Raw genomic sequence first — 25,411 nt, forward strand, 5'->3', positions numbered from 1 at the left:
AAAAAATACATATTTTTGGACAAAGACAATTTAAATCCAAGCAGAGATAACACATTAGAGTAAATGACAACAACATCTAAATACATATAGAAATCTTCAGATTTAGAAAGGACATTACTCTAGAACATGGCGATGGGCACGATCCAACCGATGATTTTGGTGACTCCGTCTTTTGGGTGAATAAGCTATCTTATAATCATGAGATAAGCCACCTGGTCAAATCCAAGTTCACTCCATTAAAACAATTAGAAAATCACACAAATAGCAACTCTTGCAAGAACTTAATGCTGTGAAGAAATCAAACATGAACACCAATTACATAATTTTTTTTAGTACATCTAACTGGGAATGGTGACAATGGGATTCAAATCCATATCTACTACTTGAAAAGTGTAGTTTTACTCATTACTGTCAAGCTATACCCTTAACCCCCACCTGTTACAATAAATCCCAATTGCCAACCCACCACAATCTACTATCTTAACACATGTGCTTATCCCCAACCAGATTTAAAACACTTTTCTGTGTGTAATGTATACTAATAATAGGAAATTAGTTTTGTTTTTTCACTTCTCAATTTAGATAGCAAGCGTCATGATTTCAACAAACTTCTAATAATAGATTGTTTTGAGACAAATTAAATTGCATGATTTTTGATAAGTACAATTTATATATTTAATTTAGATTAATTTTTATAATAAATTACTTCTATTTATTTAGTATTATATTTATTTTAAACTTTATTTTATATTTGTACTAATACAATAATTATGTGAATAATTAGGCTTAATAAATATTTTTGAGCTATTAAGATTGTTCATAATAAATAAGAGTTAGGCTTTGTTGCTTTATTTATTTGGCCCAAAACAATGATTTAATTATTTTAAAAGTTATAAAGCCCAAGTTCCATTTAACATTAATTTACCCATTCTTTTTTCCATTTGCAAGCTTGTAGCTCTGTACGTGATTTTACGCAGGGATTAGAGCAGCAACTTCAGTCGGCAACTTCAAAGGAGATTCGAGCGATTCCATCGACAACTGAGGCGACAAGCTCGATCGACGACTATGGCAATTGTGAAGAATACTTCGTCTGCGTTATTTGCAAAGGATTCATTCACGAATTGCTTCTACAAACAAGCCGGGCGAAATTATATTGCAGAGATTAATTTGTGCCTAATCTGCTAATTTTCTCTGGTTAAAAAAATAAAGATTATTTATTTTTCAGATTTTGTGTGGTTGAGTAGATAAATTTAATTTGTGAATGTTGGGGAAAATTAGGGCTGTTTTTAGGAGCTTGAACTAGTATAAATAGGGCTGAATTTTCAGTAAAAGATAGTCAGTTTTAAGAACAATTTTATTTCACTGTAAACATTTCATTATGATGTGTTGCTAAGATTTGGAATTAATTACATAATTAACTCCATTTAAGAATTGGATTTTCGGGGTGTCACAGTGCTGCCTGAGGAGGAGCCGTCGTCGCTGTCGACCTCTGGAGTCCACATACCACCGTCTGACACCCATCTGCCACCGTCAGTCTCACCGCCAGGCTCCAAGTCGACCGCGTAGTGCTACTGCCGGCCCATCAACGAATTTCCCTCTGTAATTCCGCCATTGATTTTGCCTCTGCTCACCTTCAGTTCTCTCGTCGCAGCGGTTCGTTCATCATCGGTCAGTTCACTACTTTGATTTCTCTTTCACTATCAATAGTTGTTTGTTTTGCACTTTTGTGTGCGTGTATGTGTGAGTTTGAACTAGCTCTGTTCAATATAGTTGAAGAAGTACTGGTTATATATAGATATGTGAAGAAGTATGCTTACAATCATGCAATTTAATTTGTCTCAAAGCAATCTATTATTAGAAGTTTGTTGACATCATGACGCTTGCTGTCTAATTTGAGAAGTGAAAAACAAAACTAATTTCCTATTATTAGTATATTATTAGTATACATTACACATAGAAAAGTATTTTAAATCTGGTTGGGAATAAGCACATGTGTTTTTTTTGAAACCAAAAGAAGTTTATTAATCATCCAAAAAGTCTGCACCAACAATACAAGAGATAAATCTAGGAATACAATCCACATATTCTACCCTGCCCTCTCTACATCAGACAATGAGTGTTTCGCTATTTCGTGAGCTAGGATATTTGCATCCCTTTTAACAAAATTCAACGTAACTGAGTGCAGTTGATTTAAAAGAAAACGAATGTCATGAATAATTAGCCCAAAAGGAGAGCTATGTATCCCTCCCTTCACCGCCGTTATCACTACCTGAGCATCCGTTTCAATTATCACTCCACTCCATCCCTTGTACTTTATCCAACTTAAAGCCTCTCGTACCCCTACTGCCTCCGCTTCTCGAACAGGATAGAGTCCCTCTACCTTTTGCCAACCCATATTCTTCACCAATCCCATCCCGTCTCTCATTACCCAACCAAACCCATATGTTTTCTCTAAAAATCCATAGCTACATCCACGTTTATCTTCATACAACCTTGCATGGGGGGCTGCCATCTTGCCGTAGCAAAACTGGAGCGTTGCTAGGGATATGAACTATCAGCTTTCATGTGAACCTGCTTCCTGTTTTGTACATAGATTAAGGATTGTGTGACTAGTGTTTTTGCATTCATGCATTGATGTTTGAACACCATATTATTTCGGTTATCCCATAGCGCCCAACAAATAATAATAATCTTTTCCATCATCTCTGTTGGCAAGCTTGTCCACATATCTTCAATCCACGCGTCAAGAGAGTCCACATGCATCATTCTCCAATTTCTGTCCAGTTTGCTCAAGCATGCCTGGGCAAATGAGCAGTTTGTGAAGAGTTGGATTGCAGACTCATACTTCGCACCGCACATAGGGCACAACAGTTCACATGCTACCTGGTTTGTGATCAAAATATCTTTAGTAGATAAGCGTTTTGTACACAACGCCCAGAAAAAAACATTTTATTTTAGGAGGCAGTTTCATAGCCCACATCCCTTGCCCATCTCACCCCTCCCTCACCATCCCAATCCTTGGTTATCATCCTATATGCACTCTTTACAGTAAACTCTCCCTTCTCTTCTCCCTTCCAATACCAATCCTCATCAACACAAGTGGTAGCAGTAGGCAAACTTAGGATAAGTTTTGTATCCCTTTGTTTAAACATATCACACAATAACTCCCCATCTCAGGTTTGAGAATTTGGGTAAAAAAGAGAAGCTACCTTTGGAGTCCCCAAATACCCAGGGTCTGGAGTTGAAATGTATGGGTTATTTAAGTCCGGTAACCAAGGGTCCCCCCAAACCTTTATGTTCATACCATTCCCTACTCTCACCTGAGCTCCCTCTCTAATTAAATCTCGAGTTTCCCGTATGCTAGACCACACTCATACATTAGATTTGCCCAACGACTACTGAAACCTAGTTTTAACAGAATAGCCTTCAAGAAGCCTCACTCAACCCTGTCATAGGCTTTGCTCATGTCGACTTTTAGAGCCACAACTTCCCCCATTCCACTGACCCCTGTGTAAAGCATGGGTAGACTCGTATGCAATTAACACATTATTAATAATGGACCTACCCGGGATGAAAGCACTCTGAGCACATGAAATAACAAAATCCAAAATAGTCCTAAAGCGATTTGCTAAGACTTTCCCTAAGACTCTGTATAACACATTACAAAGAGAAATCAGGTGGAAATAAGTCATCACCTCAACATGTTTCTTTTTTGGAATTAAAGCAATATGGGTCTCATTTGCAGACACAGGTAACTGACCCGAAATTAAAAAGGACTGACAGAAAGAAACTACCTCCTTGCCCAAGACATCCCAATGAGTTTGGAAGAAAGCTGGGGATAGACCGTCAGGCCCCAGGGACTTATCCGGGTGCATAGTGAACAAGGCCACCGGAACTTTGGCATGAGTAAAATCACGTAAGAGGTCCTCGTTCTGAGCAGGCGACACCCTTTCCTCCACCCAGTCAAGAGCCGACTTCCTGTCTCCTCCTCCCGCCGTAAACAGCCCCTCAAAATAATCCATCGCTATCGCCCCATCTGCCTCTCATCTGTAACCAACACACCCCCCTCATTCCGTAAGCCCTTTACAAAATTTCTCCTCCTTCGAGTGTTAACAGAATTTTGGAAAAAACGACTATTTACATCGCCCTCCTTATACCACATCTCCTTTGCTCGTTGCCGCCAACGATCACTTTGGTTTTTCACTAGAGTGAAGTAGCGGTGCTGGACTTTACTAAACACGTATCTCCCCTCTCCCCCTACCCATTCGCTGCATACAACGCCTAATTTCTTCTTCTTCTTTGTGAAAACTACCCCTTCCCCATCGCCATACTGCCTCCCCACATCCCATCAGCCTATGCATGATATCACACCCTCCCAGTCTAGCCCAAGTATCTTGTTGGAAAATTCAAAGAGGATGTGCGCATTTTGTGCACTCCTTTTTTGTGGTCAGCATGTTTTTTGCAAAGTTGTGGACATCATTGTTTGTCTCTCTTTGCATGGCTAATATGGGAGAGCTGCTTACTATATAAAGAAGCTCTTACCATATTTGGAAAGGACACCTGACTTCAAAGTTATTTGTTCTATTCTTCTTCTTTCTCCCGTAGTCTGAGCAATAGTGAGGTTCACCTACGTGATTGCTAGTGCAAGCTATCCGTAGTAGGTCTGTGTAGCCTGTCGAAAGCGTGCCAGGGTACTAACTGCACCGTTACCGGGCAAATAACGCTTTTAAGGTAGTGTTATTATAACACGGCACAGATTTTCTTCCTACCATACATCCGTAGTGTCCGTGCTTCTTAAAAGGCTTCCAGATCGTGCGTTGACGTTGCTATTTTCCCCAACAGTTAAAAGCGTTATTGTGCAACAGTCAACCTTTAGCATTATGGCACCTTCTGTCATACCGGATCTATCAAAAATCACCGCGCTTGATGGGAAAAATTACAGCAGTGTTCTCTCCATTTGGTGATACAAAATGTAATCATGAACCTGATTACACTCCGGGTGAAGAATCGTGAGAAAGCAGTCCTGAAATAGATTACATTCCGGGTCAAGAACTGGGTGTAACTCTGATTCAATTTAGAAATGACAATGCGGCAGCCAGAGGATACCTGCTGTCACAAATGAATGACGATTTGTTCGACATCTATGTCAAACAAGATTCGGCAAAAGTCATTTGGGAATCACTGTCAGAAAAGTACGGTGCCAATGGAACTGAAAGTCAAAGTGTCAGAACCGTCTACAACGAAAGGAGTAGAAAAATAAAAAAGTTTAAAGGAAGGTGTTTTACGTGCAGAAAGCAAGGACACCGAGCACACCAGTGCTACCATCACAAGGGCAAAACTAGCAAAAGTCAATCTGATAGAGCAAGATGAGTATTGAGTCTCTTTAAATAAATAGTTATTTTGAGTAACTATGTTTGCTCTAGTTCTAAGGGTTCGCATGAAGTATGGTTATCGTAGTACATGATTTCTAATTGAGCTGTCTAGATTTTGATTACTTAGTAGTACTTATTTCTTTAGTATTTTGAATACTAATGACATTGATTGAAATAATTCGTGCATAGATATTGCTCAAACTTTTTACTAAAATTATTTGTATAAAAATAAGAGCATATATCATAGGCTTTAATTGTAATTTAGTGAGAACATGGAAAAGTCATCATTCTTGAACACTCTGTCTAGGAAGATGGTTTTTAAGTAAACTTCGGTTTCACCACTCGACCTGGGAGTTTTTAAGAAGTAGGGTGTTGATCATGCAGGCTAGTTAGAGCGCCACTTGATCTTTACCTGAAATGAGGTTGACTTTCATATGTTGCTAATACAATCAAAGCCTTGCAATAGAAGTTGTTGAAGTACTACAATATTGATCCGCACCCTATGAATGCTTTATATGAGTTTTAAATTCCTTAAGGGAAGGAAAAAATTGTGCTAGTGGCAACTCTGAAGTCTCATTGTTGAGAGATATTCCGAATAAATATGAATTCGAACATATTCCTTGTGTATGAGATTAATTTCTTATAAGAATATGATGTGAAATTTGTGATTATATTGTTCAAATTCATGTAGCATGTGAACAACATTATTTCTATGGCTTACTAACAATGAGCATTTATATATATTTTATTTAAACTCTTGGTTGAGTCATATTGAAATACCTATAATTCCTAGTTAAAGGGTAATTGTGATCAATTGAGATAACCAAGTTTGTTGAAATATCAACTGTTGAGCATGTATCAGGCAGAGTGCGAAGCTTCTATAATGCTCCACAAAGCAAGTCGGCAAAACTCAGTCTACAAAGGAGCTAATGATGGGCACCAAATATCAGTCTGGGTAAGAGATCAAATACATTTGACAAAAATATTTGTAAGTGTTGCTTTGTGGGGTAATAAACTCCATATATTTTCATCAAAAGTTTCTCTGTGGTATTGAGAATAATGATGAAAGAGAATGTGTCATGTTAAACATGAAAATCTCAAGGGATTATTTACGAGTAAACGAAGTACTCGTCAAAGTGCATGTAGTTTGGTCAAGAGAATCAACTTACTTGAGGCTAATTATGAGGATTAGTCATTGACTCATTGGAAGGACTTAAAGTCCAAGTGGTAATGAATTCGTGGTGGATCCCACTTCTGTGGTCAAACGAAACCATGAAAAGAGTTACAAAATAGTACACTAGTTGGTCATTCCGACAGTGTGTGTACCTGTGAGGTTGAGCTACAGCTCTTAATGAATTCATAACTCTTTGAGAAAGGGTGGTTTTGTTGAGACAAACTTAATGAATTCGCCGCATGTGAGGTTGAGCTACAACTCTTAATGAATTCATAACTCTTTGAGAAAGGGTGGTTTTGTTGAGACAAACCTAATGAATTTACCGCATAATGACATGAGTACAAAGTGCTCGTGGTGCCCATAGATACTCTGTAGCCAGTCATGGTGGTCTGCGTTGAGGTAGACTTGACAGAGTTGAAGGTCTATCCTAGAATAGACCTAACAGGGATATCTCAGGGTCAAGAGTATGACCTCACATATTTTAAAGCGACAAAAGCAAATTAAGTGCGTTAAGTTTAAACTTTGTCTATTCGATGAGTTCAAGATCAAATTCACTCCCGTTTAGAGAAGTACTTAATGTCACTATATGACAGTTCAAGTTTTATACACTGGCATGAAAATTTGTTTTGATCGTTGTCAGGCAATGACAGCATCAGCCTAAGTCCCTTTAATGGTGGGGGATTGTTGGGAGCATTTAAAAGGAAAGGCTTCCTTTTGCCTATCCATGTTGCCCCACATTGGAAGTTTAGCCTCTTATACTCAATTGGGATGGTCTATGTTGAGATAGACCTAAAGAGATCCCTAACTTGAGTGGAAAAGGGCTACCATGGTCTATGTTGAGATAGACCTAAAGAGACCCCTAACTTGAGTAGAAAAGGGCTAACAGCCTCTTATGAAAGATAATGGGTTATCCCAAGAAGCTGAGTGGCTAAGAAACATGGTGATAACCGTGTAATTGTGGGAGTGTCCAACACCTTCCTTCATTGTGATTCACAAACTGTCGTTTGCATTGCAAATAACAGCCTATGATAGAAAGAAAAGACTTACAACTGATTTATGTCTTTAACTACTCTACAAGCCTTTAATGGTGGTCTATACCGAGATAGACCTGATAGAGTTAAAAGTCTGTATTGAGATGGACTTCACAAGACGGAAAAAATCTATAATGTTGTAAGACTTGTCAGAGTTAAAAGTCTATTTTGTGATAGACTTTGACAGGGTAGAAGTCCATATTTGAGACAGACGTAACATTCTTTAATACTAAGGGTGTTCATAAGAAGTCAAAGAGTTTGACTTTTGTAGAACCTGTTTTTTGAGTTGGTGTGTGCATTCGAGTTCAAAATTTATCTAACCGGTGAGTTCAAGATTCACATCACTCCCGGGAAGAAAATTACTCAGTGTCACTACGTGTCAGTTCAAGTTCTCAAACACTGACATTAAGATCAACTCATTTGTATTGCTCAAACTTTATCCTTTCCTTTCCTCTTTAAATTTGTGGGGGATTGTTGGAAAATTCAAAGAGGATGTGCGCATTTTGTGCACTCCTTTTTTGTGGTCAGCATGTTTTGTGCAAAGTTGTGGACATCATTGTTTGTCTCTCTTTGCATGGCTAATATGGGAGAGCTGCTTACTATATAAAGTTATTTGTTCTATTCTTCTTCTTTCTCCCGTAGTCTGAGCAATAGTGAGGTTCGCCTACGTGATTGCTAGTGCAAGCTATCCGTAGTAGGTCTGTGTAGCCTGTCGAAAGCGTGCCAGGGTACTAACTGCACCGTTACCGGGCAAATAACGCTTTTAAGGTAGTGTTATTATAACACGGCACAGATTTTCTTCCTACCATACATCCGTAGTGTCCGTGCTTCTTAAAAGGCTTCCAGATCGTGCGTTGACGTTGCTATTTTCCCCAACATATCCGTCACCACCTTTCTGCATTCTGGATGATTTCCCCATACATTCTCATACAACTGCCTTCGCCTAAACTGTCTCTCCCGACCTCCATTCACTCTTAACAATAAGGGCATGTGATCGCTACAGCTTCCCTCCAACGACCAAGCCCTGGCATTGGCGAACACATTCCTCTAGCCCCCAGAGGCTAGAATGCGATCCAGTTTTTCTCGCACCCACCGCTCATTGCCTCTCCCCCTCTCCCAGGTAAATTGACACCCCTCAAAGTTGAACTCAGATAGCCTGCTCACTTCCACCGCCTCCCTAAACCCCCTCAGCAGCCAAGGAAGTTGTGGAACCCTTCCATCCTTATCCCTATCCCACATCATATCGTTAAAATCCCCCATAATAACCCAAGGAAAGTTATTTACAAAAGATAAATAACATATGAGTGCCCAAGACTCGCCGATGTTGACGTTTTGGACTTCCACAGTACCCGGTGAACCGCCATGACGGAGCAGAACCACCGCCAGTTACCTTTGTGTCAATGTAGTGGTTTGAATAACCCACCACCTCGACGTCCAAACCCCCATCCCACAGCAACGTCAACCCCCCACTCCGTTCCTGAGCCTCTACTGTAAAACAGCCTTCGTATTTTAGCTTCACCCGAATCTGCTCCATACATACCGAATCACTTAACGTTTCAAAAAGAAAAAGAATGTTAGGTTTATGTTGAGTAACAAAAGCTAACAAGATTTGAACTGCCAATGGGTTGCCAAGCCCACGACAATTCCAACTTAGGCAACTCATTGGGCCCGGTGGGCCTGGTGACCAGGACCTACCTCATCAGTCACATGTTTAAACTGAACCTCAACAATCATCGCTTCATTACCTTCTCTAATAACTTCCCGAGTAATAGCTACCCTACGCCTTTTCTGATCAACCACCACTACTCCCTCACCCTCACTGTCCTCATAAATGGCTGCATTCATACCTCCCTCTTTATTTCCCAATAATGACTCCCTATCATTTGATTTCTCCGTAACTCCCTTATACTGCATTAAATTTTAATTAACGACTTCGTTAGTGGAAACCGTTACAGAAAGATTCGTCGGACTGTTCCGATTTGTGGCCCCCGCTTTTAGATCCATTACCAGCCACCGGTTCTCCGGCGATGGCGGTGCCGCCTTCTTTCCACCCGCCCTCAGCCACGTCCTAAACGGTTTCTCCCTACCCACCACTTCCTTTTCAAATGCTTTTGGCCAAAACTTATCCCCATGACCTATATTCCACAATGAAAGCAGAAAGATGGCAACATCGCGTACCTCAGATCAATCTAAAACCACTCCCCTCCTGGCTTTTTCATCTTCATCTTTGGTTTCAGAGGCTTTGTGATATCCATCGTAACCCTAACTCGCATGAATTCTTTCCGTCCGCCCTCAGAATTTCGTTAAGATGGTAGATTGTGGTGGTTGGCAATTGGGATTTATTGTAACATGTGGGGGTTTAGGGTATAGCTTGACAGTAATGAGTAAACTACACTTTTCAAGTAGTAGATATGGATTTGAATCCCATTGTCACCATTCCCAATTAGATGTATTAAAAAAATTTATGTAATTGGTGTTTATGTTTGATTTCTTCACAGCATTAAGTTCTTGCAAGAGCTGCTATTTGTGTGATTTTCTAATTGTTTTAATGGAGTGAACTTGGATTTGATCATGTGTTTTATCTCATGATTATAAGATAGCTTATTCACCCTAAAAGACGAAGTCACCAAAATCATCGGTTGGATCGTTCCCATCACCATGTTCTAGAGTAATGTCCTTTCTAAATCTGAAGATTTCTATATGTATTTTGATGTTGTTGTCATTTACTCTAATGTGTTATCTCTGCTTGGATTTAAATTGACTCTGTCCAAAAAGATGCATTTTTCTGAACTTCTAAATAAGCATATATGGTCCTATATTTCCTGTAAATCCTACACAAGCCATGTTAAACTGCCCAATGGGTTTTCATAAACACTTTTGTTTTGGAATTGAATGTGTTCTGCTGCTAAAATGAAGGTTTTCAAGGGGTGGGGAAGTAAACACACTATTGAACATTTTTTTCCTTGCCAATATCTAGAATTAGTTTCTACATTTGTAGTTTTCCATTTGGAAATAGTGTTTTCCAACTCTAATATCCTTATATAGTGTAAGTCAATTGATTGGCCATCATAAACACCACATAATTATAAACATTTTACCATCTTATAAATGTACCTGTACTTTCTCTCCACTGCACACACAACCAATTTGTATTTGTGTTTGTTGGTATCATTTGGCTTCAAGGAGAACAACTGGGTGGGCTGTGGTGTCAAACTTGTTGGTTATGAACTGAATGAATTTGCATTTGCTTAGATGAATAATGCCACATAAAGCAATGATGATGAGGCAAAATGGCCCGATCCGGTCGTTGTAAAATTTTTGACTATTTTAAATGAAAGAGTAAAAACAAAAAGTAAGGATTGAAAGCTTTCATTCAAGCCTTCAGAATGGGCTGAAATTGATCGTGAGATGATAAACTCCATTGGCTTATGTTACGGGCCGATAAAATTTAAAGGAAAGATGAATAGGCTGAAAATGATGTACAATCAGTTTTATGAGTTGATTGCTCATACTGGGGTAACATACAATCCATCTACCAACACCGTGCACGCATGTGAGGATACATGGAATAAATTCTACACGGTATGAAACATACACTTTTTGTTCCATTACATTATAATGATACCGAATTATTTCATTCAATTGAATACTTTAATAATACATATTTTTATGGTTGAAACAGAAGCATTCTAAATTCAAGACTTTTAAGCGAAATGGTTGCAAACACTATGAGTTAATGGCTGAGGTGTTTGCCCCATCTGTTGCTACTGGAGGTCTTGCCAAATCTTCCTCATAAAGGCCACCAAACTCTGATGAGGAAGGCGATGATGAAGATTAGTTCTTGCATAGTGCCATGCCATCATCATTTTTTACTAAAGGTGGTCCCAGTTCCAAAGGGAAAAGGAGTTTGGATGATTTGTTGAATATTGCTGGTAGCACCAAGAAGAGCAATACCAAGAAATTGAAAGATGAGTTTGCCAATGCATTGAATACTATTTCTATGAGTATTTCTTTGAAACAAACCCGTCAAAAAGCTAGGGAAGAGGCAAGTACGATGAGTAAGGCGGCAGTGGGTAATCCATACAGTATGAAAGCGTGTATGGAGATATTGAAAAACATGAGTGACATTCCCTCTATAGCTGTTAATGCATGTACCCAACAGTGGGCAAATCTTGACATGCGCTGAAGCGTTCATAGAAATGACACCTGAATGGAAATGTAGCTGGGTGTTTTCATTTGAATGTATTGAACTTGTCTGTTGTTGTTGTTGTTGTTGTTCTTAGGACTTTGTGACCTCCTTAATTTGCAAATTGATGACTATGTCTGTAATAACACTTATTTAAGTTTTAAATGTCAAGACTATTTTTTTTCACATGTGTATTACACTTCTTACTGCATGGATAATGTTAGAACATGATTATAGTTCTAATAGCTCTAGTGATAGTGATGAAGAAGATTATGCACTAGTACTTATTATTATTGCTGCATGCAGCTTATTGCTGGACAATGTAGAAAGGACTCCATGTAGGACCACAATCCTTTCAGGTAAAGATTACATAAATGAAATCTTGCATGGAAATCCTGCTAGGTGTTATGAATCTTTTAGGATGGTGCCCCGGGTGTTCAAAAAGTTATGTGGTAGATTGAAGGGGTTGGATGCATTAAAAGATACAAGACATATATCAGTGGAGGAGCAATTAGCAATGGGTTTCTTATCTCTAACCCATAGAAGTTCACAACGTATAATTGCTGAGCGGTTTCAACATTCCACTAGAACTATACACAAATGTGTGAAGCGTGTCATACATGCACTTGTACGATTTGGAAATGAAATCATCAAGCCCGTGAATAGAGGACCGATGCAACCAGAAATTTTAGCAAATTCCAAATGGTATCCTTATTTTGAGGTATGTTGGTAGTTGTAGGCAACTTTAATAAAATTAATGTAATTATTTATGTAAAGTATCTAATACGAATATTTACAATCTTGGTGTTAGAAATGTATAGGTGCTATAGATGGAACACATGTCGCAGCTTGGGCAGCTGCATCAAAGCAAAACACATTTCGAGGTAGAAAATGAGGAATGTTGACCCAAAATGTAATGGCGGTTTGCTCGCATGACATAATGTTTACATTCGTGCATGCGGGTTGGGAAGGAAGCGCGAATGATTCTCGCATATTCTTAGATGCAATCTCAAAGCCTGGAAGTGATTTTCCTATGCCACCCGAAGGTAAGAGTATTCGAATAACTTATTAATTTCAATAATTTAACTTAGCGTAATTTAGTACTTCTTTTAAGTATATTCTTTTTGTCAATTAAATAGGTTATTACTACGTTGTTGATGGTGGTTACCCAAATGCACCCGGTTTTTTGGCACCATACCACGGGGAGCGCTACCACTTTAATGACTTTCGTGGGCAAGGACGGATACGAAATAAGCAAGCCCTATTTAATTATCGACACTCATCTTTGCGGAATGTGATTGAGCGGTGTTTTGGACTTTTAAAGGCAAGATTCCCAATTCTAAAGTCCATTAATGGTTACCCATTGATTAGGCAAAGACAAATTCTTCTTGCATGTTGTGCATTACATAATTTCATTTGGTTGGAAGACAGAGATGATCAATTAGGTATGATGTACGGATCGCAAGACATGGTTTTGGATGATGGTGGAAATAGTAGTGGTGGCGGCAATGATACCATACAATTAGATATGAGTCAACAAGACCAAATGCTACAATTGCGTGAGGACATCGCAAATGCACTCTGGACAAATTATAATCATTGATGGTGTACTCAATTTTATTTCCAATATTTTGTAATCACATTTCGTCACGAACAACTTATTTTAAATTATTGCTATTAATATGTTTTCTAATGACATTTTAATTTTTCACGAAATAACTTATAAATATATGTATGCAGTACATTTGTAATTTAGTAAATAGAGAATGGATTTCGAAAATAAGTACAGGTAAACAAGTTTTCAATTTCAGTTTTCGAAAACAGAGAATAATTTTCTGTTAGTAAATTGACTCTTGGTGTTTTTGTGTAATGTGGGTTGGAGATGGCATTAAAGTATTGAATTGTTAGTTTTTAAAATAGTGAATTGAAATTAACAAAAAATCAAGACTCCAATAGTCATAGATAAAATGTAATTTTTTCATTTGAGCATCTTAAATTAGTCTCGTTTACCTTCACTTGCTTTGCTAATTCAGTTTTCTTTCCTTCTTGTTTTAATTTAAATTTTAGTAAACAACATATAAACCATATAATGCGTGTAATATAAGACATAAGAAATACTACTTAAACAAGAATGTTACTCCGTATATTTATTATTATCATATGTAAAATAAATTGAAATCATTACGAAATAATGATAATTCACGCTTAAAAAAAAAAAAGATTTAACATAAAAGCTTCAAGGTGTCTACGGATAAATCCACTCTTATATAATAGTCCGTAATTATAGAGTAAAAGTAAATCGTATTAAAAAAACCTTATGCGATAGACTCAACAAAGAGAGTTTTTTGCAAAAATCAAAACTGCGATCATACATGAATCATACTACATTCACTCGGATAATGTACCCTTTTGGGGCATTTTTTTTTTTTACTTACAAAACAAAAAAAAAAAATACACTTTTATATCTAATAAAAATAAAAATAAAAATAAAATAAAGCAACAATTCATAAAAATTATCATCAGGACTTTATTTTTCTGGGGAGAAATGGCTATAGCCCACAGACGTTGGCGCAATTAGCAAAGCAATTCTCCAATTGTGCACCATCTGCCAAACAAATCGCAAAATAAATGGCAACTTTAATAGTAAAAAAAAAAAAAAAAAAGGTGAAATGATTTTCCTTCTGAACGTCATTTTCAATCACTAAAAGTTGCACTTCATTAACATGCATGGTCCTCTTATCAAATTGTTTAAAGAGTATTGTATTATACATAATTTCTACTGTCTGTACGTACGTTTAACTACACATTTTGATTCAACTTAAAGAAAAGAATGTGCTACCGTTTTTAATATAAGTCGCAGTTCATTTTTAGTACTTTTTCAAAACATCTCTATTTGGTCATGTATTAATGTGATATTAGACCTGGTAATTATGGACACGACCCGTTAACACGACACGAAACCGGACATGAAAATAACGGGTTAGTGTTTAGTCTTAACGTGTCCCGGGTCCTTAACGGGTTGACCCGTTATATTTCGTATCTTAACGGGTCAACCCGTTAAACCTATTAAGAACCCGTTTAACCCGTTAACACGAACTCGTTTACTGAACATGTTTGTAACCCGCTAAGAACCATTGTCATTTAGGTAAGAACCATGGTCATGAATGAAATTAGAAAAGATATTATGAACATGACTAAGGATGAATTTACTACATTAGGCTAAGATCCTACACCATTCAACAATTAGAAATTTGAATTTGTGTTGTGTTCAATTTGATTCTAAAAACTAGTATGGACTCCTTTAATTATGATTTTTCGATGTTATTTTATCATTTTATGAATGTTATGGATTGAATATTTTTTAGTTTGTTTGATGATTAAACTGTAGGTTTTATTTATTTTTTATAGAACTTAACTTTAAATTTTAGTTTTTTTTTTTAAAAAAAATATATTAATAGAAATAGCGGGTTTAAACTGGTTTCGTGTCATATCGTGTTGACACGACTTGAAATATGTTAACAAAACGTGTCTATCGTGTCAACCCATTTAACCCGTTAACAAATCGTGTTCGTGTTCGTGTTAAAAATTTAAACCCGTTAACCATAACGTGTCGTGTCCGTGTTTAGCCTTATCGTGTTCGTGTCGTTATCGTGTCGACCCGTTAACGGACCCGTATACACGAATTACCAGGTCTATGTGATATGATCATTTTTTATCTTTTGTCAATAAGATCGTTGACTCTAATCGACAAATGACTACAAAGAGATAAATTAACTTAGGTTGCTTATAGCTGAACGACTCAAATTAAGATGGCTAATAGGTCACTCCTGCTAGAAAGTCAAACTCGTAACATTGAACTTACCAAGTCACAACTTAACTAACTTGTCTCCCAAAAAAATGAACATATTTTTTTAAAAAAAAAAAATTTTGAGTTAATAACCAAAATCATCTATCGACTATGTCATAATTCACAAATTAGTACTCGACGTCTATCAAATTTCTCAAATTAAGACATCAACTATTATATTCTTACTCAATAAGGTCATCTGCCAGTCACTTTATTGAGTAAGAAATAAATAGTTGAAAATTTAATTTGGTAAACTTAATAGTTAAAAATCAAATTGTGAATTATTATAACATAATAAAATGAGAATTTTGGTTATTAACTTTTTAATTTGATATTTGGTAGACATGTACACTTTATGTGACGTTTTACAATGTTAGATTTTTTTTATTTATTTTTTTAAATTTCCTACTTTGCTTGTTTTTTCCTCGGAGTCATTATAGGCAAGCAATGAATTGATAGCAATATAGTGATGTTATTCCACCAAACGATGATGATGAGTATACTTTCCTTGCTTTAAAGATTTTGATTATTGATGAAAAATATATATATAGCCATATAGGTGAAAATTACCTTATTGGTTTTAACACCTTGATTATTATTAATGACAACAAGTTTACATAGAAAATAATAATTAATAATATAAAAAATTAAATGACAAATAGTATAGTACGTACTAGTGATGGATGGAAAGCAAAGTTGAAGAGAGCAGCCGATCTGGCAATAGTTCTGGTACTGCGCCGCCGACTGGGGAACGCAACTGCTCAAACAACCAATATAGCATGGAAAATTCCCACCGCCGGCTACGGCGGAGCTCCGGCCAAGCAAAACACACTGATTATAACATCCTCCCCAACAAGTATACAAATTACCATTCTCTGCAAACTGACCTTCAACCTGCTGCATCATCACCAACATCAAACCCTGTATGGCCATCACAATTAGAAGCTTAAGACTCATTATTCTAGCTCGCTCCCACATTCCACCACTGCACCTTTTAGTTTTTGTGCATGCATGCTTGGGATGAGGCCGGTGCATTAATATATATTGATCGAAGGCCGGGTAGCTAGGGGTATGTACATGCAACTGTTTGGCTTTGTATTGCATTATTGTTCCAAAAATGATGTGTTTGCCGTTAACGTATTTTGTACCTGATGGTAATTACAGATATATAAATTGTAAAATGCAAGTACAGAATAAAATATTAATTCCAGACGCATAAAATGTTGGTGTTATGTAGTTAATAGTTTATGTGTATATAGTTATCATGTTATGTGTGTGGAATTACCATATAATGTGACTTTGTTTATAGCTACATGCAGAATGGATTAACTGTAGGTACAGAATTTGATAATTATTTTGAACTATGGTCCACAATGCAAGATAGACATTGGTTTATGGTATAATTTGTCGTATACATTCTCCTTCTGAGCCAATTACTTTTGGTGGGCTTCAAGCAACACGTGGACCATAGTCTTTTGGCATGGGTCTGATTCTGATACCAAATTGAAACATATGTTCCGTCTCAACTAAATGACTAAGTTGATATATAGTTGGACTACACATTTATACCCAAATTCTACTCCCTCACTTTTACTCATGTCATCTCCAACTAACCCAAAACACCAAATTCTGCACCAAATTTTACACTAAAATGAATATTCTTAGCATATTCTTAAACCAAATTTTTTTCATCTCCAACCCATTTACACCAAATTCTGCACAAAATTTTATTTCATCTCCAATCTATTTACACCAAATTCTATTCATACACTAAAATAAGTTGTATTCTTATAATTTAAAACTTTAATTTTGTTTACTTTAATTATTTTAATATAAAATATAATTTTGATATAAAAAATAATATTTTGAAAAGAAATTTATGTTTTTATGTGTTTTAATTTTTTAAATTATTTTATAGTCGATATTGATCTCGTTTTAAATGTTTTAATGATATCTTTAAATCTTTATAATTTATTTCAAATAATATAAAATTTTAAAAGGAAACGATTAAAAAAAAATTAAAAAAGTTCTACACCAAAATGGCGTAATTGAATAGTCTTTTTACATTTATCAGCTCTTAGCTTATAACTTTTCAACTTTCAACTACTTTTCAGCTTTATCTACCTTTTCAGCTAGGTTTACCAATAATATTTTCTTATTATATGCTTAATACGGAGTATGTCTAGATCATTAATTAATTAACATTCACCCCAACTAACTTTATAAGCCGTATGCGCTCGCTGCATTTATGATTGCCTCTCGATCTTCTCTGAATATCAAATCCGTACCAGAGAGTAATAATTTCTTACTTACTTTCTCATCAGTTGCTTACCTAAGTTGTTGGTGAAATTAAAGCTTTAATGCTGGCCAAGCTAAGATGGACATTATATTCGACAATGAATTAACTGTGCCCCATGCTTCAACTTATCTTCATCGACCTAGCACTTATTTTCTTGTCCTTAATTGCAGAGATCCCATACACGTTGTCGTGAGAAACTTCAGGGCAGGCCCCCTTCAATGTACCAAAAAAAAAAAAAATAAAAATGGAATAAGAGTCAAATAGACTATCCAATTACACACTAAATTACAATTAGGTCAATGAACTAAAAAAAATAATAATTGAGTCCCTCAACAACACAAATTCTTACAATTTGATCTAAAATGACTTGTTTACCTTTTAATATGATGACATGTCGATTTTTTTTTAAACTAATTTTAAAATTTTTTAATAATTTTTAATTAAATTAATATTTTAAAATTTAAAATAAAAAAAAAAAAAAGCAAACAAACAGACACAGCCAGAGACCCCTTCGTCTCCGGCCAGCCATGGAGAACCTTTCGTCTCCAAGGCTGGCCGGAGACGAAGGGCTCCTTCTCCCCCATGGCTGGACGGAGCCGGAGATGAAGGGTCTCCGACTGTTTTTTTTTTTAATATTTATTTAATTAAAAATTATTTAAAAAATTTAAAAATTATTTAAAAATTATGAAACCGACATGTCATCATATTAAAAGGTAAACAAGTCATTTTAGATTAAATTGCAAGAATTTGTGTGGTTCAGGGATACAATTATTGTTTTTTTTTTTGTTCAGTGACCTAATTGTAATTTGGTGTGTAGTTAGATGACCTATTTGACCTTTATTCTAAAAAAAAAGAAAAAATAAACTTCAGGGCAACCAAGAGGATCCACATTAGTATGAGTTTTTTGTTGGTTTTTTTTTTTTTTTGTTGGTTTTTTTATTTTGTTGGTTTTTTTTTTTTTTCCTTATACATGTAAGAGAGAAGAAAATAAAGAAGAGAAAAAAGGAAAAAAAAAAATATTGGACAACCTTGGAAATTTTTTTTGGATCCATTTGGATTTGGAAGTCCCAATGGAGTTTGTTAATTTTACAAAATTAATTTCACATTATATACGTAAAATGCAAGTAGGCATGTGCATCGGACGAGTTCGGACGGATCGGATTTCTCAACCCCTAATCCGATCGGATTTCGGTTTTACAATTCTGCATCCAAACCGTTCATTTCAAACATTATAACCATCAGATTTTTTAATGTTTGGATTTCGGTTTAATTAATTTCAGTTTGACAAAAATATTTAAAAATTTAAAAATATACTACAAAAGCAAGAAAATATACATCCTGCAAAATGCAAATTACAAGTAACTTAAGCTAATATAAACCATATAAGCTAAATAGCTAATTAGCTAAAAAAATACAAAAATACAAAATACAAACTGAAATTACATAATACAGTTCACAGTTCACAGTTCATTAGTTTACACTTCACAAGTCACAACTGCACAATTTTGAAATTGCAACTTCAAACTTCAAAAATTACTTAATGTCTTCATTAAGCAAAACTGCAAAAGCAATAAAGCACCATTCAGTCACTCATGATTCACTAATCACCACAGTCTATAATTTCTCATCTTCCTGTTAAGAAATGCAAATAGGCTCAGATTGCTAATTTTTCAAATCAAGATACGATTGAGGGCAAATTGCTACTTGAGTTTTGGAACAAAATTCAAAACTCATGAGCACATACCAACCCAAAATCCTTTGATTCAGACAAAGATGGAAGCATCATCATAGCCAAAGGAAAATAACCATTGGGGAAGGGAATAGGGAGAGTGATATACCAGTTCAGATTACCATAACACCTTCACTGAATCAAGGCAAAAGGCTAAGGTCCATCGAACTGATAATCCGGGGATATTAATATACCTGTTTTTTCTCAATGATTGAAAGGGTCAATGATTCAAGCGCAATAAAAAACCAATTGATGCCAAGCCATTGTCAAAAATTCAGCATTGAATCACAAAAACATATGACCATATTATCCAACATTACCAACATATAGGCTTCCACAGTATAAATATTCATGCATTTTAATCACAAAAGTGATAGAATCACAAAATGAGAAGATATTTTTATCACTTTTTGTGATCAACAATTCATATGGCCATATATCCATATTATTATCCAATACTTTCAAAAAAAAAAAAAAATGAATACTTAGTGAATTGAGAAATCCGATCCGTCTGAACCCATACAATACACAGAACTATATAAGCTTCCACAATAATGCAGTATATATATTCATGCATTTCAAGCACATAATCACAGAATCAGAAGATATTCTCATCATTTTTTGTGATCAACAAATCATATGGCCACATTTTAAGCAGAGAGAACACAAATTTCAGATTATATTTTCATCATTTTGTGATCAACATTTCATATGGCAGTAAAGTCATATATCCATAAATCACAAATATTACCAAGATGTCAAGATGCATAGTAATTCAGATTCTTAGAGCAGAAAATACAAATCACAAAGTATGCAAAGTCTGATCTGATTTCCATTTCAATATTTCTGAATCATTCATTCCTCACGCTAATCATCCATTGAACTCATCTATTAGCAATACCGCAACAAAATAACATCAGAAAGGGTAATATACTTGAATGTAGAAATATTCAAGCCCTAAGCAGATTGGAGCATATACCTAGCATAAACTGCAAATACGAGTGTAAAAATCCTCAAGCCCTAAGTAGATCGGAGCATATCCCTAGCATAAATAGCAAAGCAGGGCAAAATCTACAAAATTCAGTTCCAAATATCACAATAAAATCAATAAATCAAAACTATAAAATTAGGGTTTGCTTTTCTCACAAATATTTCCCAGAGAACAAGGGCTTCAAGCCTTCAACAGTCACACTCGCTACGAGCTACGGGGCTAGGGCTTCCACTAATACCACCGGATCACTAGAACCAAGATTGTGAGACTGTGAGAAAATAGCAAACTCACAAAAGAAAGAACGGGAGGGTCGAGTTGTCGAGAGAAAAGAGAACTTAGATGCTCACCCTCACTCTCTCAGAACTCAGAGAAATCAAAGAATTAGGTCTGTGCATAGGACGGGGTCAGATTGCAAGAGACTACTCAAAGAGAGAAGAGAGAAGAGACTAGAGAACAGAGAAGAAAACACAGAGAGAGGATTATTGGAGAACCAGAGATTCGCGACGGCGCTCCACCTCCAAGGCTGAAACAATGGGTTATGATTAACACACACACACGCATGCATACACATACACAAAGGCAAACCCTAACGCCCTATCTTCTTTCAGATATTTCGGATATATATATATATATATATATATATATATATATATATATATATATATATATATATATATATATATATATATATATATGTATGTATATGTATATGTATATGTATATGTACATATACATATATATATATATATATATATATATATATATATATATGTATATACATACATATATATATATATATATATATATATATATATATATATATATATATAGGCTTCGAATCTGGTGCAACCCCTATACTAGATGAGATCATGAGATCTCATGATATCCATTGATTCATTTTCAATAAATGGTTGAGATTATAAGAGATTGTGAAAGTAATTAATGATATATTTAAATCAAAAGGATTAAATTGTAATTGTAGATATATGTTTAAATATGGATATAATTCAATTGGAATCTTAAGCATTATATTAGGGAGATTATGAATGGAAATTGATATTTTAAATTATTAGGGACCCTATCAATGGTAAAAATTAATTATGTTTTGTACATCTGAAATTTTAAATTATGGGAAATTTTATGGTGGTGTGTGCATGGGTGTAGAATGGTGTGTGTGTTTTATAGTTTGCCATGGTGTACACCTCCTGTTACAGAAAACCGCACACGTCATTCTACACCCGCGCACACACCATCGTAAAATTCCTCACAATTTAAAAAAAAAAAAAAAAAAAAAACAAACAAGTCCAATACTATATCTACTACGCACTGATTATCTACTCGAAATTCAAACGCCGATACCCAAATTAGATTCGTATATTTTTATTTTCTTTTTGATACGTTTCGCACACGCCCGAAACTAGTAACACACAAACCAAAATGTACATGCCTGTATCATGAAATGCACATACCAAAACGCATAATTTTATGAAAAAAAACCAGCACGCCATGGTGTACGAGCCTTGTTACAGTAAAACGCACACACCATTCCACACCCACGCACACACTGCCGTAAAATCTCAAAGAAAATCACAAAGAGAGAGAGAGAGAAATATTAATTAAGGAGAGCTGAAATAACGCTACAAATCTCTATAAAGATGGAAATAAATGAAATGGAAAGTATAAATATAGTGCTTAAGGACAAAAAGACCCATGCTTCATATAAAATCAGTATAACATGGATCCAAGTGGTAATCAATCTGAATCGTCAAAAAAATTAAAATCAATGATCAGGGAATGTGCTCAGGGGCTCGGCTGACTAGGGGGTGTGCACCGGATTCAAAATATATATATATATATATATATATATATATATATATATATATATATATATATATATATATATATATATATATATATATATATATATATATATATATATATATATATATATAGAGAGAGAGAGAGGGATGCACTCAGGTGCGAATAAGTGCCCAGGAAGGAATATGCGAACGAATTAGCGCGCGACACGTGTCCAGATCTAATAGATTAAAAAAACGCGGTGGCATTTTCGTAAATAATTAAACATCAAGTGCAAGTAAAATCACTTACAAGTGCACCTACTTTCACCTATAAGTGCATGTAATTTTGCCTTGTTAACATTCCCTTCCCGCAACCATTCATTCACCTAGGTGCACCTACTTATAACTATAGGTGCAACTACTTATAACTATAGGTGCAACTACTTATAACTATAGGTGCACCTACTTTCACCTATAAGTGCATGTAATTTTGTCTTGTTAACATGCATTCACTTCCTGCACCCATTCATTCACCTGGGTGCACTTACTTATAACTATATGTGCAACTACTTATAACTATAGGTACACCTACTTTCACCTATAAGTGCATGTAATCTTGTCTTGTTAACATTCACTTCCCGCAACCATTCATTCACTTGGGTGCACCTACTTATAACTATAGGTGCAACTACTTATACCTACAGGTGCAACTACTTATAACTATTGATGTAACTACTTATAACTATAGGTGCACTTCGTATTGATGCTCAGTGTACATTTTACTTGCACCTATAATACATTTTACTTGCACTTTGATGTTCAATTATTTACGAAAATGCCACCGCATTTTTTTTAATCCATTAGATCTGGACACGTGTCGCGCGCTGATTGGTGCGCATATTCTTTCCTAGGAGCTTCATTCGCACATGAGTGCAATTGTATATATATATATATATATATATATATATATATATATATATATATAGTGCCGGTTTTTTGATTTTGGTGGCCCCGTTCTAATAAATAAATGAGGCCCTACGACCCCTATCAAAAGTATAAGCAAAATATTTAAAACCAATACCGTAAAATATATGATTTTTATTTATATATTATTTTTCAATATAAAGAAGAAAAATTCAAACAACTTTGTTTATTATAAATAAAATTCTAACATAATGCAAACTAGAGATCTTTTATTTAAAAATAGATGTCCTTCTAGCATTCTTTGATGCAAATTCATCGATCAACTCTTCATAATCTACTTTATCTAAAAGATCATTTTCGATAGATATCATTGCTAATCCATTGAGTCGTTCTTGTGACATTGTAGAGCGTAAGTAGGATTTCAACAATTTCAACTTGGAAAATTTTCTTTCTGCAGATGCAATAGTAACATGAATAGTTAATAAAATTCTGTATGCAATAACCGCATTAGGATAACAATCAAACAATTTTAAATCTTTCAAAATTTCAATGGGTCCTATTTTTTTTTTTTTTTTTATGTCCATACAACTCTCTTCTTAGTTTTAACTCCACATACACCTCATCTCCATTAATATCTGAATGTCCATTATGCTTAAGAGCATTTTCAAGACGACTACAGGAAGACTTCAAACTCATATCATCTAAAGAATTTAACCTGTCAGAATTAAAGAAGAAACCAAATATTTTCTCATATTCTTGAAATTGCTCAAACCTACTTTTAAGAGAAACAACAGTCTGATCAACAATGAAAAGAAAATAGTTAACTCTAAATGAATCTACTGCAGGTAATGAAACTTCTAATGATGCATTTGAATTTTCATCAAATTATTTTTTTGCATGGATTTCAGAAGAAACTTGTGTTGTTTTAATTACAAACTTATCTAATGCTTCTCTTTGTAATCGTTGTAACTCTTCAATTTTTTATTTTATTTTTTGTTTCTTACGTTTTTTATAGCCAGATTCATGTTTTCTAATGTTGGGAGCCATATATATATATATATATATATATATATATATATATATATATATATATATATATATATATATATATATATATATATATAATCATGTTTAGGTGCGAACTGCCCGCTCAGGAAAGAACTCAGAATGCATGACATCCGTCCACGTGTCCAGATGTAACGGATGAGAAACACTGATTTAAGAAAAAAAAAACGCGATGGCATTTTCATAGATAATTGAACATTGAAGTGTAACTAAAATGTATTACAAGTGCAAGTAAAATGTATTACAAGTGTAGGTAAAATGTATTACAGGTGCAAGTAAAATTTACATTGAGCATCAATACTAAGTGCACCTAACGTTATAACTAGGTGCACCTAGGTGCATGAATGTAAACAAGGTAAAATTAGGTGCACTTGTAAGTGATTTTACTTGCACTTTTTACTTGCAAAGGTGCACCAACTACTTATACTTATAACACATTTACATGCACAAAAATTCGAGTTATTTACGAAAATACCATCGCGTCGTTTTTTTAAAAATCACATCTAATTTGTTGATATGGACACGTGGACAGCGCTGAATGGTTCTTATTTCTATCCTGGGCAGTCGTTCGCATGAGAGTGCACACACACACACACACACACACACACAGAGACGAAAAATGGAATTTAATTTTTTTAGAAAAGTAATTCCAACCAATGTTTGGTACGAAATCAAATATATTTATATAAAATATATAAATAACCAGAAGATGGTTTTAAAACATGAGGTTTAAACCCAACGAGAAGAAAGAGAAATTTGAGTCGTGTGTACTCACACCCTCCTTAAAATCAATTCGTTAGCTCCCGATGGTGCTAGAGACGTTGTAGCGTCAGTCTCCAAGGATAAAACAAATTATGACTTTAGTGTTTGAGAACTCAAACATAAAGTCCGACGAACTAAAATAAAGATCGAGCACTTTGTACAATTTACGAAAATGTTGGCAGATATTTTTCGTGTAAGGAAATAGTTGAGAGAGGAAGGAAGAAAATTTTAG

At 35.2% G+C, this 25,411-nt stretch overlaps 1 protein-coding gene and 1 long non-coding RNA gene across 2 annotated transcripts; both read right to left on the reverse strand.

Moving 5' to 3' along the window:
* Positions 1 to 5,913: 5,913 nt before the first annotated feature.
* On the reverse strand, positions 5,914 to 13,341 carry LOC109174369. Its single transcript, XR_002053072.1, has 3 exons — positions 13,331 to 13,341; positions 11,258 to 11,366; positions 5,914 to 5,925 (listed from the first exon to the last, which is right to left on the reverse strand). It is a non-coding gene; the product is annotated as an uncharacterized LOC109174369 (long non-coding RNA).
* An 897-nt stretch (positions 13,342 to 14,238) lies between these two features.
* On the reverse strand, positions 14,239 to 16,634 carry LOC109174368. Its single transcript, XM_019323602.1, has 2 exons — positions 16,285 to 16,634; positions 14,239 to 14,368 (listed from the first exon to the last, which is right to left on the reverse strand). Exons 1-2 carry the CDS (start codon positions 16,586 to 16,588, stop codon positions 14,313 to 14,315), a joined length of 360 nt encoding a protein of 119 aa, XP_019179147.1. The 5' UTR covers positions 16,589 to 16,634; the 3' UTR covers positions 14,239 to 14,312.
* Positions 16,635 to 25,411: the final 8,777 nt, after the last annotated feature.

The sequence above is a fragment of the Ipomoea nil genome, unplaced genomic scaffold, assembly GCF_001879475.1.
Source record: "Ipomoea nil cultivar Tokyo-kokei standard unplaced genomic scaffold, Asagao_1.1 scaffold0642, whole genome shotgun sequence".
NCBI lineage: Eukaryota > Viridiplantae > Streptophyta > Magnoliopsida > Solanales > Convolvulaceae > Ipomoea > Ipomoea nil.

Excerpts from the sequence above, each read along its gene's own strand:
- LOC109174368 (XM_019323602.1), bottom strand. The coding sequence starts at position 16,588 with ATGTGGGAGCGAGCTAGAATAATGAGTCTTAAGCTTCTAATTGTGATG. Across the intron at positions 14,369-16,284 it reads TTGCTTTCCATCCATCACTA|ATGGTGCACAATTGGAGAAT; the intron begins GTACGTACTATA and ends TTTGTTTGGCAG.